Genomic DNA, 14,472 nt, shown 5'->3' with positions numbered 1-14,472 from the left:
TATTTTGTGAAAAGTTGTGATCCCAACACGACCCCTGGGGCCCACAACTAGTCAGTGGCTGCCATCCTCAAAAAGACCCCTTTATCACCACTCTCAGCCTTCTGCCAGTCAGCCAATCCTCTATCCATGCCAGTACCTTTACTCTTAACTTATTTTCCTTCACGGCACCAGATCAAGGGCCTTCTGGAAAAATAAATAGATCATGTCCACTGCTTCTCCTTTGTCTAACTTCCTTGTTACCTTCTCAAATAATTCAAACAGATTCGTCAGACGTGACGTCCCCTTGACGAAGCCATGCTGACAGTCCTACTTTATCATGCACTTCCAAGTACTCTGCAATCCCATTTTTAATAATGCACTCTAAAATCTTACCAAAGACCAAAATCAGGCTAACTGACCTATTATTTCCCGTCTTCTGCCTCCCTTCTCCCTTCTTAAACAGGGGTATTACATTAGCCATTTTCCAGGCCTCTGGGACTCTCTCTGCCTCCAGTGATTCCAGAAAGATCACCACTAATGCCTCCAGAATCTCCTCAGCTATCTCCTTTAGGTCCCTGGGGTTCTAAAGGAGTTAGCTGAGGAGATTGTCCATCCGATTCAAATGATTTATCCACCTTCAGATTCCCCGTCTCCTTAGTGATGACACTCCACTCACATCTTCTCCCTGATTCTCCTGAAGGTCTGGTATCCCACTGGTGTCTTTGACCGTGAAGGCTGATGCAAAGTATGCACCTCCTCTGCCATTTTGTTTGTTTCCAAATACTACTTCTCCAGCCTCATTGTGGTCCAATGTCAATGCTTGCCTCTCTCACGTTTTATATATTGGAAAATATAGTTGTGAAGAGATAAAACCAAGACTAAAGCAGGAAGCATCGAGAACGTAGAGAAGTAAATGCTGCAAAGCAGTTTGGACCTTAAACTATCCAAACGTCCATCAAGAACAAACATAACATCTTACTGGAATTGATTTCAACTCATTAACAGATTTTTAAAAGTACAATACTCCCCAAGTCGTTAGGTTACCCATGTTCAAAACAGAATTGTAAAAAGGAAACAATTGTAAAATTTTCTTAGGCTCCTCCACCTTCACCGTGTACAGAGTTATTAATCTGGACGGAGTCTGTTGATTTCAGTGTGGTTGACCATCAATGATCTTAGAAGTTCATCTGAATGGGCAACAGCTAAAGATAGGATTGGGCACAACTATGAAGCTTCGCATCCATAAGTAGGTGGATGATACTCAGCACACCAGCAATAAATGGCAACTTGGGTAACATACAGGAGAGGAAGTAGCATTTGAAGTTTTATTCCGGCACAATGGTTCAAAGAATAATTTCTAGATTTAGAAACCAAACATCTTTTATCAGCACGAATACAAAATTTCTCACCAAGGCCTGGGTATGTCCTGCGCTTGCTGGTGTTCGCTGCCTTCACCAGAAACATACAGGACTGGTGAGTCATCCAGGAACAGAAGAGGAGTAGGACAACTCCCAATGCAATTCCACACTGCAAAGTAAAAAAGAAAATCAGGAGGCAAGATATCCATTCTAATTTGAAAGTAGCATCGGCATGGTTATGGACAACAAAAGAATTGATCCTATAGTATGTGCATTAGCAATTTTAAAGTTATCATCAATAATTCAGTCCAGTCAAACTGTGGTGTGTACTTCATTCTGAAATCATCGTGAATATCAACCAACAGGATCAGTATTGATACAACTATATTTTGAGCTGCAGGCTAAAATGAGAATTAAAAATGACTTTCAATTCACTAAAAACAATTTTGGAAAAAAAAAAGGTTATTAATCCATTTAGCTATTAGGTTTACTTCTTATTTACCAAAGGAATCAGGATCATTTGAGGCCTCAAAGTGTGGTAGTCCTTACCCTATAGCCTATTAACCCATGTCCAAGTAAGGGTCCCATGCTCAAGATTATGGGCCATGGCTAACAGCTAAACCAGCAAATTTTCAGCGGTGACGAGGAACAGCTAGAAGCTTGAGGGGCAACAGCTGTTTAAAAGCAAAGTATCCTTCACAAAGAATAGCTACGTTTCCTTTAAGCACATAAGGCAACAGGAAACCACCTTGTATTCTTTTCCCCCAAGTCATATTGCTATTGAAGTAGAATATGAGGCTCTTACCAGCAATTGAAGAAGAATGTGTAGGACTGCAAAGTGTGGAGAAACCTGCCCATGGGCAGATCACTGCTACATCATTTAATGCAGCTTTAAAGTCTAAAAGGCTGATTTTCCAGGCCTTTACCACCAGGGGAAAGCCATCTGGTGTGCTAAGGTAAGGAGAAAAGGAGGCAAAGACTACTTGCGCCATATCGCCACCCCTTTATGTAAATTTATTTTCCATGGATTCCAAGGTAGAGGGAAACCTGGCACAACTGTGCAATGGGCACAGGCACAAGGTGGAGATACTAAGAAGGTAGGGGACGATGTACGGCTCTCTGCTTTGCTTTGCTTTGCTTCCCTTCCCTCCCCCCGGACGAGCAACCTGGAACGCCAAGACATAGGGCAGCCTAAAATGCTGGGTTGAGCTTGCCGCAGGAGCAGCCACAGTCCCTCCAGTATGAATAAGCCCATCAGCAAGCCAAAGAGGAACAAATATTTTAAACTTATTTTTTAATTTCATCGTGGGAACATCCAAGCAGTCATAATGTGTTAAAAGTTAGCATCAGATCCATAACTGTGCTCCTCTATTTCCTGTCCAAGCTATGAATGATGTTGCAGAGCCAATCCACCGATCTGTGCTGGGGTGACAGCCCACTGATAATGGGCCAAAACAGAAAGGATTTGCCTTTCTGTGCCTGGACTGGAGAGACAAGTAGGATACATAATAGAAAAAATCCTTGCATATTTTCTGAAACAATTATAAATGCAAGAGCTTTTTTTTAAATTTCTTCATCGACTGTCAATAGCTAGGCTATATTTGGTGCACATCCCCAATTGTCCTCGAGAAGGTGGTTAATGAGTTGTGCTCTCGTATCACTTCAGTCAGGTGGTGCAAGTACAACAATTACATTGTTGGGTGTACCAGGATTTTGACCCAACAACATTAAAGGAATGGCATTCCAAGTCAGGATATATGTGACTTTGAGGGAAACGTGCAGGTGGTATAGGTCATGTGTTTGGAAGGTGTTGACAACGGTGCATTGGTGGTGGAGGGAGTGAATGTCTAAGGTGGCCCAAGGGGTGCCGATCAAGTGGATTGTTTTGTCCTGGATGATGCTGACCTGCTCTTTTGGCCACACTATTTAAATGGCTGGTACAGTCAATATTCTGCTCAACGGCAACCCCAAGGATTTGATTATACTAAATCATCATTCCGGCTTGTGCAAATCCGGAGGAAAAGCTAAGTTGAAGGATAGGATGGAGGACTCCAAAGTTCAGAGTTAGCCAACTTTGCACAACACAGCCATGGCAATATCGTACATGGTGATGATTAAGAACTTAAAAGTAGGGCAAATATTTTACACAGTCAGTTTTGCACGAGTCCAGAAACACAAAATTGATAGAACTGGAGAGGGAGGATTATGCCCCCACATCTCCCTGCTTCCCTCTACTGCAGAAACTGTACAAATGTAAAAGCCATTGTAATGCTTCAATCAATTTCTGACACCAATGTAACCTTACTCAGCTGGATACAACAAAAGTGACGGCTGGTGCGAATGATCCTTCTGCTTAGCCACAATTATAATAGATATCTTCAAAACAGCTATTAAAACTGCCTATGTAGGGAAATGTGTGCTGCACATGGCGCTGGCTAAAAGTCGACAGAAAGCGTAGGCTAGTAAAAATCATGGACAATTAGAATGCAATCCTTTTGAATGCCAAAGATCAGATTGCTGCTTTTGAAATAGACAATGGATAACAAAATAGAAACTCTTAGCATCACACATTTCAGTAGAACATTTATTTTTGGACATAAAAGAATGTGGATTATTTTTCAGTAAAATGGTCTCTTTTGTCATGTGAGCTGAAACCAGGTGGCAAGACAGCAGCAACAATGTCTGTGACTTACCATTGGTAACAAAACAAAACTGTCAGTAAGGGAAGATATAACCCTAATGGCAGCAACTATGTATCCATTAAGAATATACATGATGGCTATGAGAGATAGTGGATTGTAATATGATCTCAACACATGTTACTGGAACCCCTTGATTATATCCGCAGTCTTTATTCACAAAACTGCAGCTTCTACGCAAAGATTTTCTCTAATTATTAATTTTGGATTATTTCTTGAGAAATCTGTGCTGATGGAATCACATCTTTAATGCACCTTGTGATTACAGACATCACATATGAAGACACAGAGGGTACTGACAGCTTGTAACCACATTGGCAGCACAAAAGGGAGATAAAACATCGAATTGAAGCTGCACCTACGATAAACAATATGATACCAGGGAGTAGCTTCAAGGTTCCAATCTAATTCAGGGATTCAGATGATGTCAAAATGCAAGAAAGAAGCCATTTATAACTATTGAACCCTCAGATTCCTTCCCTGATAAGCTGTTTTTGAGTCCCTGCAGTTTCAATCTTATTACAGATAGCAAGGAATGTTTGTCAGGCTGTAAAGCTAATCTCATGCTTAAGGCACAGAAGGAACTTGAATTTCCTTCATGCCCATCAGAAATATCCCAAAGTACTTTACGTACAATGAATCCCTTTGAAGGGCAGCTGTGGCTTTGCGTAGATAAGCATGGGACGCTTTTGCATGGGCACAGCAATTGCGCACAAAAAGCAATGAGAGAAATAACTATTGAACTTGGTGCTGGCAATTAGCCAGGACACTAAAGACTTGCTAATCTTTTATAAATAGCGTCAGGAGATCTTTAGCATTCAAGTGAACCACTGAAATGGACTGAAGTTTGCCTCAGTTTAACATCTTGTTGACTCAGTAAAGAGTACCACCATGTGACCTAAACACAAAATTAAACTGATTAAGGTCACAAATAAATATGGGCAAGGAAGAGTTTTCAGCACATCTTGGTTGATCCAAAATATCCACAGCACATCTAGGTTCATCCAAACCATTCACAATATCTCCTGCACGGAAATGGTCTCTTCAGTGGTCCTGGGCTTTTGTCTCAACTTTCCTCCCTGGACAACCATTTGTTTTTCTTCATTCTACATGAAGAAACAGAAATTAGGAGTAGGCCATTCAGCCCATCAAACCTGCACCGCCATTCAATGTGATCATGGCTGATCCTCTATCTCAATGTCACACTCCTGCTCTCTCCCCATACGCCCAATGCCTTGACTATCTGGGGATATATTTATTTCTTAAACACATTCAATAACTTGGGCCTCCACAACCTTCTGTGGTCGAGAGTTCCACAGATTCCCCACCCTTGAAGTGAAGAATTCACTCCTCATCTCAGTCCTAAATGGCCCATATCCAGAGACCATGGCACCTTGCTCTAGAACCCCCACAGGCAGGGGGAATGTCATCTCTGCATCTAATCTGTCCAGCCCGGACTTCCGGTTGCGGCTATGGTAGCTGCACGTTCGGCAGCTCCCGCCAGGAACGGACTTTTGGGCTCTTTTAAGGGCCCCCAGCGGTACTTGCTCGACGGTTCCCGACGTGGGACGGTGTCTGCAGCGGATCCCCAGTGGTCTATGGTCTTGACCAGGAGCGGGGCCAGCAGAATAGCGGTGGCAGAGCCTAAGAAAAAGCGGGGGAAGAGAACCAAGATGCCAGCCGGCGGAGGCCTTGAGGAATGGAGGCAGTGGGCGTAGGTGCAGCAGAAGACTCGCCAGCGCTGTTTTCAGGAGCTCAAAGTGGAGCTGCTGGACTCACTGAAGGCGAATACGGACAAGCTGCTGGCGACGCAGACAGCCCAGGGGTTGGAGATCCGGGAGCTCTGACAACAAGCCTCCGATAGAGAGGATGAGGCCGCGGCCCTCGCGGTAAAGGTGGAGATGCACGAGGCGCTCCACAAGAAGTGGCAGGAGCGGCTTGAGGAGTTGGAGAACCGGTCGAGGCGGAAACATTTGCTGATCCTGGGCCTCATGGAGGGGCTGGAAGGGTCGGACCTGGGGGCCTATGTGGTCGTCTTGTTGAACTCGCTAATTGGAGCTGGGTCATTCCAGGGGCCCCTGTAGCTGGACGGGGCCCACAGAATACTGGCCAGGAGGCCCAAACCAAATGAGCCACCACGGGCTGTGCTGGTGCGGTTCCACCGGTTCGTTGATCGAGAGTGCGTGCTTAGGTGGGCCAAGAAGGAGCGGAGCAGCAAGTGGGAGAACACGGTAGTGCGGATCTACCAGGACTGGAGTGCGGAGGTGGCCAAGCGGAGGGCCGGTTTCCACAGAAAGAGTATGAAGTTTGGCATGTTACAGCCAGCACGTCTGTGGGTCACCTACAAGGACCGGCACTTTTATTTTGAGTCCCCGGACGACGCGTGGGCCTTTGTGCGGGCCGAGAAGTTGGACTCTGACTGAGGGTCGGGGGTTTGTAAATAACTGTGTTAACCTTTGGTGGGAAGGGACTTGTTTTATGCTGTTTTAAGCTGGTTGTGGGTTGTTTCTAGGGTGGGTGGGGTGCTGTCTTTTTTTTGCGGGGGCAGGGTCGGGCAGGAGGAAAGCGTAGGCTTTTCTTCTGTTTCCCGCGCTGAGGGTGGATGGGGGCAGGGTCGGAGCTGAGAAGCGCGGGCTTTTTTCCCGCGCAAGAGCGGGAGGGTCTGCTGATGGGTCTGGGGAAGGAGGAGTAGCCCCATATTGGGAGGGGTCGGAGGTGTGGCGGGAGCTGCCTGGGTCAGCAGAAGTTAGCTGGCTCACGGGAGTGCTATGGAGGGAGTAACGCGGCTGGGAGGGGTCCTAGCCTTGGGGGGGGGGGGGGGGGGGGGGAAGATACCGGGTTGCTGCTGAAATGGCCAAGAAGGAGCTGCAGTCTGCAGGGGGGGGCCGGGGTGGGGAACGGGCCAAGCGAGGGGCGCTGGGACAGGGAGCCCTCTGATCCGGCTGATAACTTGGAATGTGAGGGGGATGAATGGGCCGGTCAAACGGGCCCGGGTATTTACGCACCTGAAGGGGCTGAAGGCGGACGTGGCTATGCTCCAGGAGACGCACCTGAAGGTGGCGGACCAGGTTAGACTGAGGAAGGGCTGGGTAGGCCAGGTGTTTCATTCGGGGCTGGATGCAAAATATCGGGGGGTGGTGATTCTGGTGGGAAAAAGGGTATCGTTTGAGGCGTCAACGGTGGTGGCTGACAGTGGAGGGAGGTATGTGATGGTGAGCGGCATGTTGCAAGGGGAGCGGCTGGTGCTGGTGAATGTCTATGCCCCAAATTGGGACGATGCGGGTTTTATGCGGCGTATGCTGGGCCGCATTCCGGATCTAGAGTCGGGGGGCCTGATACTGGGGGGGGACTTTAACACAGTGCTGGATCCCCCATTGGATCGATCCATGTCCAGGACGGGCAGGAGGCCTGCAGCGGCTAAAGTGTTGAGGGGGTTTATGGACCAGATGGGAGGGGTGGATCCTTGGAGGTTCGCGAGGCCGAGGGCCAGGGAGTATTCATTTTTTTCCCACGTGCATAAAGCCTATTCCCGGATCGATTTTTTTGTCCTGAGCAGGGGGCTGATTTAGAGGGTGAAGGATGTTGAGTATTCGGCCATAGACATTTCTGGACATGCCCCGCACTGGGTAGACCCTGAACTGGGGGAGGAGAGGGACCAGCGCCCGCTCTGGTGCCTGGAGGTGGGACTGCTGGCGGATGAGAAGGTGGGCAGGCAGGTTCGGGGGAGTATCAAGAGGTACTTAGAGGCCAATGATAATGGGGAGGTCCGGGTGGGGACGGTTTGGGAGGCATTGAAGGTGGTGATTAGAGGGGAGTTGATTTCCATCCGAGCCCATAGGGAGAGGGGAGAGCAAAGAGAGAGGGAGAGGTTGGTGGGGGAGATGGTGAGGGTGGACAGGAGATACAGGGAGGATCCGGAGGAGGGACTGTTGGGGGAGTGACGTAACCTTCAGGCCAAGTTCGACTTGCTGACCACCGGAAAGGCGGAAGCTCAGTGGAGGAAGGCACAGGGAGCGGTGTACGAATATGGGGAGGTGAGTAGGATGCTGGCGCATCAGCTACGTAAACGAGACGCGGCCAGGGAGATTGGTGGAGTGACGGATAGGGTAGGCAATGTGGTGCGAAGGGGGGTGGACATTAATGGGTCTTCAGGGACTTTTATGGGGGGAACTGTACCGGTCCGAGCCCCGGTGGGGGGGGGGGGGGGGGGGGGGGGGGGTGGAGGGTCTGGGGGCGCCTATTGGTTTAGCTCACTCAGTTAAATCGCTGGCTTTTAAAGCAGACCAAACAGGCCAGCAGCACGGTTCGATTCCCGTACCAGCCTCCCTGGATAGGCGCCGGAATGTGGCGACTAGGGGCTTTTCACAGTAACTTCATTGAAGCCTACTCGTGACAATAAGCGATTTTCATTTCATTTTCATTGAGCTGGAGGAGTTGGTCAAAGGGATAGGCAGCATGCAGTCGGGGAAGGCACCGGGGCCAGATGGGTTTCCGGTCGAATTTTACAAAATGTATGGAGACCTGTTGGGCCCCCTGTTGGTTAGGACCTTTAACGAGGCAAGGGAGGGGGGGGCTTTGCCTCCGACCATGTCACGGGCGCTGATTTCCTTGATCCTTAAAAGGGACAAGGACCCCCTACAGTGTGGATCATATAGGCCGATCTCGTTGTTAAATGTGGATGCCAAGCTGTTGGTGAAGATCTTGGCCACAAGGATAGAGGACTGTGTGCCGGGGGTCATTCATGAGGACCAGACAGGGTTTGTGAAGGGAAGGCAGCTGAACACCAATATACGTAGGCTTCTGAATGTTATAATGATGCCGGCGGTAGAAGGGGAGGCGGAGATAGTGGTAGCATTAGACGCGGAGAAGGCCTTTGATAGGGTTGAGTGGGGGTACTTGTGGGAGGTGCTGGAAAGGTTTGGGTTCGGGGAGGGGTTTGTCAGTTGGGTGAGGCTGCTATACGAGGCCCCGATGGCGAGCGTAGCCACAAATAGGAGGGGATCGGAGTACTTTCGGTTGTACCCCTGTCCCCTTTGCGTTGGCAATTGAGCCCCTGGCCATGGCGTTGAGGGAGTCGAGGAATTGGAGGGGTCTGGTGCAAGGAAGGGCGGGGGGGGGGGGGGGGAGAAGAGCACCAAGTGTCATTTTACGCAGATGACTTGTTGCTTTATGTGGCGGACCCAGTGGGGGGAAATGCCGGAGGTGATGCAGATCCTTAGGGAATTTGGGGGCTTTTCTAGGTACAAGCTCAACCTGGGTAAGAGTGAGCTGTTTGTCGTGCACCCGGGGGATCAAGAGGAGGGGATTGGTAGGCTCCCGCTGAAAAGGGCGGGGAGGAGCTTTCGGTACCTGGGAGTCCAGGTGACTAGGAGCTGGGGGGCCCTTCACAAGCTTAACCTCACTAGGCTGCTGGAGCAAATGGAGGAGGAGTTCAAAAGATGGGACATGTTGCCGCTGTCGCTGGCAGACAGGGTGCAGTCCGTCAAGATGATGGTGCTCCCAAGGTTTTTGTTCCTGTTCCAGTGCCTCCCCATCCTTATCCCGAAGGCCTTTTTTAGGAGGGTCATTAGGAGTATTACGGGATTTGTATGGGCGCATGGGACTCCGAGGGTGAGAAGGGTGTTTTGGAGCGGGGCAGGGATAGGGGGGGTTGAGTTGCCCAAACTCTGTGGGTACTACTGGGCTGCCAACGCAGCGATGGTGCGTAAGTGGGTAATGGACGGAGCAGGGGCAGCATGGAAGAGGATGGAGATGGCGTCCTGCGTGGACACGAGCCTGGAAGCGCTGGTAACGGCGCCGTTGCCGCTCCCTCCAATGAGGTATACCACAAGCCCGGTGGTGGCGGCTACCCTCAAAATTTGGGGGCAATGGAGACGGCATCGGGGGGAGGTGGGGGGCTCGATGGAGTCCCTGATTCGGGGGAACCACCGGTTTGTTCCAGGGAGCATCGATGGCGGGTTTCTGGGCTGGCACAGGGTAGGAGGTTGAGGGAGCTGTTTGTGGATGGGAGGTTCGCAAGCCTGAGTGAGTTAGAGGGGAAGTTTGGGCTCCCCCCGGGGAACATGTTTATGTACATGCAGGTTAGGGCGTTTGCCAGGCGGCAGATAGAGGGGTTCCAGATTGTGGGGGGGGGGGGGGTTTGGTTTTGGGGGTTAGTGTGTTTCTCTTTTTGTTGTTGTTAATATTGTTTTCTTGTTGCTATTTTCTGTTTTGGATATGTTTATGAAAATTTCAATAAAATTTTTTTTTAAAATAATCTGTCCAGCCCGGTCAGAATTTTATATGTTTAAAGAAGAATGCCCGGACATTAGCCCATGTGAACTTTCAGCTGCTTGTTCTGCTGTTTATCTTGAAGCAGCACTCAATTGTTTTTCATACTGTTTACTATCTCAAATATACCCTTTTAAAAGTTCCATCTTCCTTGCTTCCATTCAAAGCTGAAGGGACCAAATGTCTCCCATCTTTCCTCATACCTCAACCGTCGCATGGCATTAGGGTTGCAGTCCTTCTCCGCAGTACTTTCACAGTGGGCCGGATCTAGAATAACAACAAGTCTGAATACAGGAGAGAGATGGAGAACCTAGTGGAGTGGTGCAGTGACAACAATCTACCCCTCAATGCCAGCAAAACTAAAGTGCTGATCATTGACTTCAGGAAGCAAAGTACTGTACACACCCCAGTCAGCATAAACGGGGCCGAGGTGGAGATGGTTAGCAGCTTCAAATTCCTAGGAGTACACATCACTAAAAATCTGTCCTGGTCCACCTACGTCGTCGCTACCACCAAGAAAGCACAACAGCGCCTATACTTCCTCAGGAAACTAAGGAAATTTGGCATGTCCACATTAACTCTTAGTAACTTTTACAGATGCACCATAGAAAGCATCCTATCTGGCTGCATCACAGCCTGGTAATGCAACTGCTCGGCCCAAGACCGCAAGAAACTTCAGAGAGTTGTGAACACAACCCAGTCCATCACATGAACCTGCCTCCCATCCATCGACTCCATCTACTCCTCCTACTGCCTGGGGAAAGCGGGCAGCATAATCAAAGATCCCTCCCACCCGCTTACTTACTCTTCCAACTCCTTCCATCAGGCAGGGGATACAAAATTCTGAGAACACGCATGAACAGATTCAAAAAAAGCTTCTTCCCCTATGTTACCAGACTCCTAAACGACCCTCTTGTGGACTGACCTGATTAACACTACACCCCTATATGCTTCACCTGATGCCGGTGGTATGCTTCACCTGATGCCGGCATTTATGTAGTTACATTGTGCATCTTGTTTTGCCCTATTATGTATTTTCTTTTTATTTTGTTTTCATGTACATAATGATCTTTTGAGCTGCTCGCAGAAAAATACTTTTCACTGTACCTCGTGACAATAAACCAATCCAATATTGTCAGACAGCCAACTCTGGAGAAAGTACTCAATGTACAGCAGGTTCCAAGACCTGGTTTACATGTCCAAGCCAACAATGACTTAAAACAGTTCAGAAATGTTTTTTACTTTGTTGATTTCTGCTCCACTGTGACTTGACAAGTGTAGATCGTACTTTTTATGGCTAACTTGTTTTCAATTGTGTAGCCAATGTAATGAATGCAAAGTTAACAAATCTTTATTTGCATTGTGTGATTATAATACTATAACTTCCCTACTGAAACATTCATTCAAATACTTGCCTTCATGCTCAAGCTTTGCTCTTGCAGTTTAGACCATTTCATTTTCTTAATTCATTTGTTGCCTTGTGATAGCATCCATGCAGAGTATTTTAAATTACAGGATGTACACATATCTAGGAAAAATCCAGCAGGTATAATTTTCAATGAAAATTAACCAATTGAAATGCATCCTCCACTCCCCCAACCATATTCTGGATCGATTATCCTTGGTTAAAATAACAAGCAGGCATTTAGTTCAGTTTTATGAAAATGCTCTTCAGCTAAGCACAAGGCGGCAAGGGCAACACTGAGTATTGTACTCCAAATAATTCTCATACCACACAAAAATATAGATGGATATGTTAGCAACTCTAATTCACAGGTCTTCCCACTTGGACCAGATGAAACAGTTCAGTGAGCACTGGGACATCAATCTCTGTGCATAACCACCATTTTGTTTTCACAAGTAGAAACTATCAACTTTATTTTTTTTTTAAATAGATTCATCTGGAATGAAATAAACAGGATTTCAATTATGTAATTTCATAATTCCACGGATTGAATATATGTTTTAAAATTAGGTTATAGTCTAATCACAAATAGTTTAAGTAGCTTTGCATTAGATACATATGCTGCGCAATTGAAAACAAGCCAACTTTCAGAGACGTCATAAAGTGCATGTCAATACTTTACTGAAGAAAAATATTTTTTAACAACCTAATGAAGGACAGCAGAAATGCTTATTTAACAGTACAAAACATCATTGTTAGAACATATATATCCTAAAGACAGTGAAAATACACAGCTCAACTACATATACTATGCATAACTAGGTGCTGAGAACAGTTGGTATTTGTACATAACCACATGGATTAGTGTTCATACTCGAACAAAAAGAGCAAAAGTGAAAGACAGAAAACAATATACTTGTATTTACAGAATATCCTCATGAAATACACTTCAGAGCCAATCAATTACAGGTGAAGCTGTTTTGTAAGTAAGCACAGCAACCAACTTGTCAATAATACCGTCCCACGAACAGAAGGTGAAATACACGACCTGACAATGGCCAGACCACAAGAACTCCCTACTTTTCTCTGGATAAAGCTATTGATTATTTTACATCCACTTTTAACCAAATATGAGCATGTTCATTGGACTGGCCATGCTAAATTGTGATGTGCAGGTGAGATTACAAGGATAGGGTGCGGGAAGGTAGGATGCGCTTTCAGAGGGTCGGTGCAGACTTCAGAAACCTAAAGACACCCTTCTGCACTGTAGGGATTCTACTGGATTTTTAAAAAAATATTTTATTGAGGCATTTTATTACAAATTTTAACAAAATGAACAACCACACACCAAGAAAAACAAAACCCAGCCAACATGGTTTACATAAACAAAACCCCAACAACAATTCTCCGCCATCCTCCCCCCACCTTACGCAACTCCCCTTTTTAAACCCCCCACCTCACTGCTGATAGCTAGTCCTTTCCAAAGAAGTCGATAAACGGCTGCCACCTCCAGGCAAACCCTAGCATCAAACCCCTCAGGGCGAACTTAATCTTCTCAAGCCTGAGAAACCAAGCCATGTCACTGACCCATACCCCTGACCTCGGGGGTTCCGAATCCCTCCATGCTAGCAAGATGCATCTTAGGGCTACCAGGGAGGCAAAGGCCAAGACATCGGCCTCTCTCGCCCCCTGGACACCCGGGTCTTCTGACACACCGAAAATCGCCAGCTCTGGACTCGGGACCACGCTTACTTTCAATACCGCCGACATGATGTGGGCAAAGCCCTGCCAGAATCCTCCAAGCTTCGGACATGCGCAAAACATATGGACATGATTCGCGGGCCCATCCGCACACACCTAGCCTCTGCTCCTTCAAAAGAACCTGCTCCAGCGGACCATAGTCATGTGTCCTGTGAACCATCTTAAATTGTATTAGGCTAAGCCTGGCACACGACGAAGACGCATTGACTCTCCTCAGGTAGTACTCCCATAACCCAGCCTCTAACTCCCAACACAACTCTTCCTCCCATTTCCGCTTCACCTCCCCTATCGGGGCTCCCTCCCAGTCCATCAGCTCCTTATAGATATCCAATCCCCATTTCCCACTTTCGATACTATCTTATCCAGAAGCCCCTGGGGCAGCAGGTGCAGGAAGGTTGAAACCTGTTTCTGCACAAAGATCCTCACCTGCAATTAACAGTACCCATTCCCACCGGGTTCCACCTTCTCCCTGTGTGTTCGTATCAAGATAAGCTCCCCTCTCACCATTGCCTTCAATGCTTCCCACAGCATGGCTGCCGAGACCGCCCCTGTGCCGTTTAGCTCCACATACCCGCGAATGGCCTCCCTCACAAACCTCTTCGTTCGACAAAAGCCCCACATCTATCCTCCATTGTGAGCGTTGGCTCCCTCCGTTATTCACCCGCAAGTCCACCCAATGCAGAGCATGATCCAACACCACAATCGCTGAATACTCCACGGCGACCAACCCCACCAACAGCGTCCTATCTGGGACAAAAAAGTCAATTCGGGAGTACACCCGGTGCAAATATGAAAAGAATGAAAATTCCTTCACCCTCAGCCTATCAAACCTCCACAGATCCACCCCCCCCCCCATGTGCTCCATAAACCCCCTCAGCTCCTTCACTACTGCTGACCACCCCCGCCTCCCGATGACCCATAGCGCCTCCTGGGCCTGCCTCAAGCCCGTGTCCTGCACCTCCTCAGGCCTGCCCCCGACCCTCCCCATATCACGTTCCAA

At 47.7% G+C, this 14,472-nt stretch overlaps 1 protein-coding gene across 2 annotated transcripts in view; it reads right to left on the bottom strand.

Annotated features, from left to right (window-relative positions):
- slc38a10 (solute carrier family 38 member 10) overlaps positions 1 to 14,472 on the bottom strand; it is a 143,116-nt gene that overhangs the window by 125,119 nt on the left and 3,525 nt on the right. For both annotated transcript variants that reach the window (XM_038778263.1, XM_038778264.1), the window contains exon 2: positions 1,389 to 1,506. In XM_038778263.1, coding sequence (XP_038634191.1) covers positions 1,389 to 1,506 — 118 coding nt within the window. The remainder of the gene's footprint in view (positions 1 to 1,388; positions 1,507 to 14,472) is intronic.

This window comes from Scyliorhinus canicula, chromosome 18 (assembly GCF_902713615.1).
Source record: "Scyliorhinus canicula chromosome 18, sScyCan1.1, whole genome shotgun sequence".
NCBI lineage: Eukaryota > Metazoa > Chordata > Chondrichthyes > Carcharhiniformes > Scyliorhinidae > Scyliorhinus > Scyliorhinus canicula.
The sequence above is the reverse complement of the archived record's forward strand: the minus strand, read 5'-3'. Positions and strand labels throughout refer to the sequence as shown.